Source organism: Tupaia chinensis, unplaced genomic scaffold (assembly GCF_000334495.1).
Source record: "Tupaia chinensis unplaced genomic scaffold, TupChi_1.0 Scaffold149501_1, whole genome shotgun sequence".
Taxonomy (NCBI): Eukaryota; Metazoa; Chordata; class Mammalia; order Scandentia; family Tupaiidae; genus Tupaia; species Tupaia belangeri.
Genome location: NW_006209345.1, coordinates 4,232,350 through 4,236,093, shown reverse-complemented (window position 1 = coordinate 4,236,093; position 3,744 = coordinate 4,232,350). Strand labels below are relative to the sequence as shown.

Sequence of the window (3,744 nt, the reverse complement as noted above, 5' to 3'; positions counted from 1 at the left end):
CCCGCCTCCGCTGCGCGCGGCGCCCCCCGCCGCTCTGTCAGCAGCAACTCGCTGCCCCCTGCCCGGCCCAGTGGGCCCCGCCTGCCCTTCAGCCGCAGCCGCCTCTCACTAGGAGCTGGAGGCCGGGCCACACCAGGGGTTTTCCGCAGCCTGAGTGGGGGGCCCCTGGGGCGCCGTGGAGAGGACACGGAGCCTCTGGAGAGCCCACCATGCTACGAGGACGCCCTTTACTTCCCGGTGCTCATTGTCCATGGGGACAGCGGCTGCCAGGGGGATGGGCAGGGGGCGCTCTGAGACCCCCATGGCCCCCAGAGTGGCCCCCTCCTCACCATCTCACCATTGGCTTAGATGCCTGAGGATTCGTAAAACAGGAGGGAAAACAGACCAGCCACATACAAGGGGTGGGAGTTGGGGTGGGGTTCCTTAAACAGACTAAAATGCAGTGACCCGTGGTTATTTTAGGGGAAAGGATGCCACCTACGTTGAGTCCCCAGCATGGCTCCCCCCACCAGGTCCCACCCCCTGTGATGGCAGGTGATCTGGCTTGGGGACCTCTCATGCTGGGCAGGAGAGGAAGATTCCGGAAAGGCCGGGATGGGGACCGAGTCCGGGGGACAGCTGTTGACTGCAGCAGAGGGCTGCCTGTGGACTCTGCCTAGTCCTGGCTGAAGCCACACTGGAAGCCCTTGAGCAACTCAGAAGCACAAATTGGTGGTTTGGGGCCATGCCCAACTGGGCTGGCCTTCCCGAATCTAAGAGCTGGCTATGGTAGCACCGTGGCCTTGGCCCCACTCCCTGCCCCAAATTCCCATCTTCCTCCCCTGATAGGTCCCTCCCCGCAAGCCCTCTTTCCTCAGCTCAAGGCCAGTCCCTGATTGGACCCTGCAGTGCAGCCTCCTCCACTGGGTGCCTGGTCCTCGGAGCACAACCCTCCCCACTTTAACCCCCATGATTTTCCCCCTGGTGCCCACTACACTGTCCCCATCCAGCTACCTTACAACCCAGGGTTCCCACCATGGCCCCCACACCCTGTGATCTCTGCTTCTGCCTCCCAACATCTGTGCCTCTGTCCGCCATGCACATGCCCCTAGCTTCTCTGTCACTCCCCCCAGCTTTTCTGCTCTTCACCTTCCTGATGATCCTCGGGACCCAGGGCCACAGGGCATCCGAGGGGCCCTGGCCTCAGTCACAGCCTCTTGGACGATGCCCTGGCTCTGTCATGGAGGACTCTGCCTCACCCATCGGTGGGGCCTGGCCCAGAGGACCCAGCCCCTCCCCAGGGAGGAGAGAGTAGTCCCTTCCCTTCCAACTGGGGCTTCCACCCCCTCTCAGGGGCCGGTGGGGGAGGGAGGAGGCAGAGAAGATGCAGATTAAATAAAGGTATTAAATGGAAGGTGTTCTCGAGTGCATTTCTGAGTGGTGGGCCAGAGGCAATCTCTACAAGCATGGCGGGCCACCTGAGTCGGGGTGCGATGCAGGGTTCTGGGAAAGGACTCAGAGTTGGGCTCCAGTGTTACCAGGAGCAAAGGAAGTCAAAAAGGGATCCTCCCTTCCCAGCTAGTGGCTTCTGAGACTCAGGTTTGTGTCACTCTGAGTGGCTGATGCTACTGTCTCTGGTCTCTGGGCCTGAATCACTTCTAAGGCGTAGTCCAAGGTGGCCCCTGGTCCAGCTCAGTGGGGGATGCCGCTCTGCTGCTGGGATGCTGAAGACTAAGGGAGTGGGAAGAAAGACCTGTGCCCTGTGGCTGGAGTTCAGTTCCCCCCAAGAGCTATTGATGTTATCAATCTGGGGAGATGCCCGCTGTGCAGGGTGAAGGACTCAAACCAGAAACAGCCAGCTCCAAATCAGGGCAGCCTGCTCAGCATCTGAAGAAAGAGAACAACAAGGAGCAGAGAAAGGGCCTCGCTGGCTGATGAGGCTCAGAAAGCTCCCTGAAAGCGGTACCCTCGTAGCTGTGCAGCGGGCTCACAGTGCACTGAGCTAGCGGCAAGCATGGTGAAACCCAGCCTGTGGGCCTCTCCCAAGCCTTGGCATGCAGCTGCTCCCCCTCTTTTTTTTTTTTTTTTTTAAAGAATTATGGGACCAGGGCCAGCAGGTGGCCTCTCTCACTCTGTCTCTCTCTGGTCAAATTTTAAAAATAAAGTTAAATAAAATAATTCTTAAAAAAAAGAATTAGGAGACTAGGAGATGGCATAATGGTTATGTTTTCGTTGGATTCCCACATAGTCGACTGCAGCTTAAAACTAACGCTGGGCACATGTGCATGCATGCCCAAGATGCTGCGAGGAGGGTGGAGGGAAAGGGATTGCAGTGTGGCCATGCTCCCTAGGGGACGATCTCTTGCTTTCTAGCTCTCTGTCTCTCTCTGCCTTTCCAGTGAACATACACACTCTATAGCAAAAATCTCTTTCTCTAAAAAAATAAAAAAGAATTATGTATTTAATTTTATTAATTATTATTATTTAATTTGACATTAGAAAGAGAAAGGGAAAGTGAGAAAGCAAACCACCAGGCCTGGCACTTGAACCACGGTTGGCCATGTTGGAGTCTAGCACTTTAACCACCACACCACCTGCTGGCCCAAAAGAGAACCCTTTTCAGGACCAGCAGTTGGCATAATGGCTATGTCGCTGGACTCCCACGTAGTCGACCACGGTTCACATCCCGGACCCGGTGGCTTAAAACTCAGGCTGGGCACATGTACATGCGTGCCCAAGATCCTGAGAGGAGAATGGAGGAGAATGGATTGAGGCGTGGCCATCCCCCCTGGGGGGTGATTTCTTGCTTTCTGTCTCTCTGTCTCTCTCTGTCTGGCAAGCGCACGTGCCCTATAGCAAAAAACTCTTAAAAAAATTTTTTTAATTAAAAAAAAAGAGAGAACCCTTTTCTAATGCATACAAAGGCACCATAAAGGCTATTGGTGGCCCTCAAAAGGTGGTGAGAATGGGTAGCATTCCGCCAAGCAATGAGTGGGCAGAGGATATTCTGGACAGTGGGTGCTGCCTGATCAAAGGCCCAGAAACAGGGAGTGATGCAGAGGTAGAAGCAAAGAGCTGCGGAGGGGTTGGCTGAGTCCTTCCATATCATTCACCAGAATTTGTCTTTAAACACGGATCAGACTGGAGCCATGGAATGTCTCCGAGCAGAGAAGTGATAAAGTTGCATGTGTAGATATTAGGAGAAGTGTTACTGCCTGTTGGCTATGTGGGGAGGGTGAAGTTAGAGACCAGAAGCAGGTTTTTTTTTTGAGAGGTTTTAGCTATAAGATGTGTGCGCTAGCCAGACAGACAGAGAGACAGTGAGAGATAGAGAGATCACTCCTCAGGGGGGATGGCCATGCTGCAATCCCTTCTCCTCCAATCTCCTCTCGGGATCTTGGGCATGCACGCACACGCACCCGGCATGAGTTTCAGCCATCGGGCCCAGGACTCGAACCGCGGTTACTACATGGAAGTCCAGTGACGTAGCCATCATGCTAACTATTGGTCCTAAGACCAGAAGCAACTTAAGTGGAAAACCTTCTGGTGCCCATTCAATAAGACCCCAGAGGGCAGGGAGGTCAAGTTGCTGGTCCCAGCTCTTCCCCATGGAGATTTCCCACTTCCATCATTCTGCTCTAACACCACTGTCACCAATGCCACCACTATCTATTCTATTCTCCACCCTTCTTCAAGAACACGTCCCCAGTTGGGACCGGCAGGTGGCATGGTGGTTAAGGGCTCTGGACTCCCACATGGCCAACT

The 3,744-nt window shown here is 54.6% G+C and overlaps 1 protein-coding gene across 1 annotated transcript in view; it reads left to right on the top strand.

Moving 5' to 3' along the window:
• The window catches only part of TMEM151A (transmembrane protein 151A), a 5,903-nt gene extending 4,510 nt beyond the window's left edge, over positions 1 to 1,393 (top strand). The window contains exon 3 of the mRNA XM_006171339.2: positions 45 to 1,393. Within this exon, the coding sequence (XP_006171401.1) occupies positions 45 to 294 (250 nt within the window). The 3' untranslated portion in view covers positions 295 to 1,393. The remainder of the gene's footprint in view (positions 1 to 44) is intronic.
• Positions 1,394 to 3,744: the final 2,351 nt, after the last annotated feature.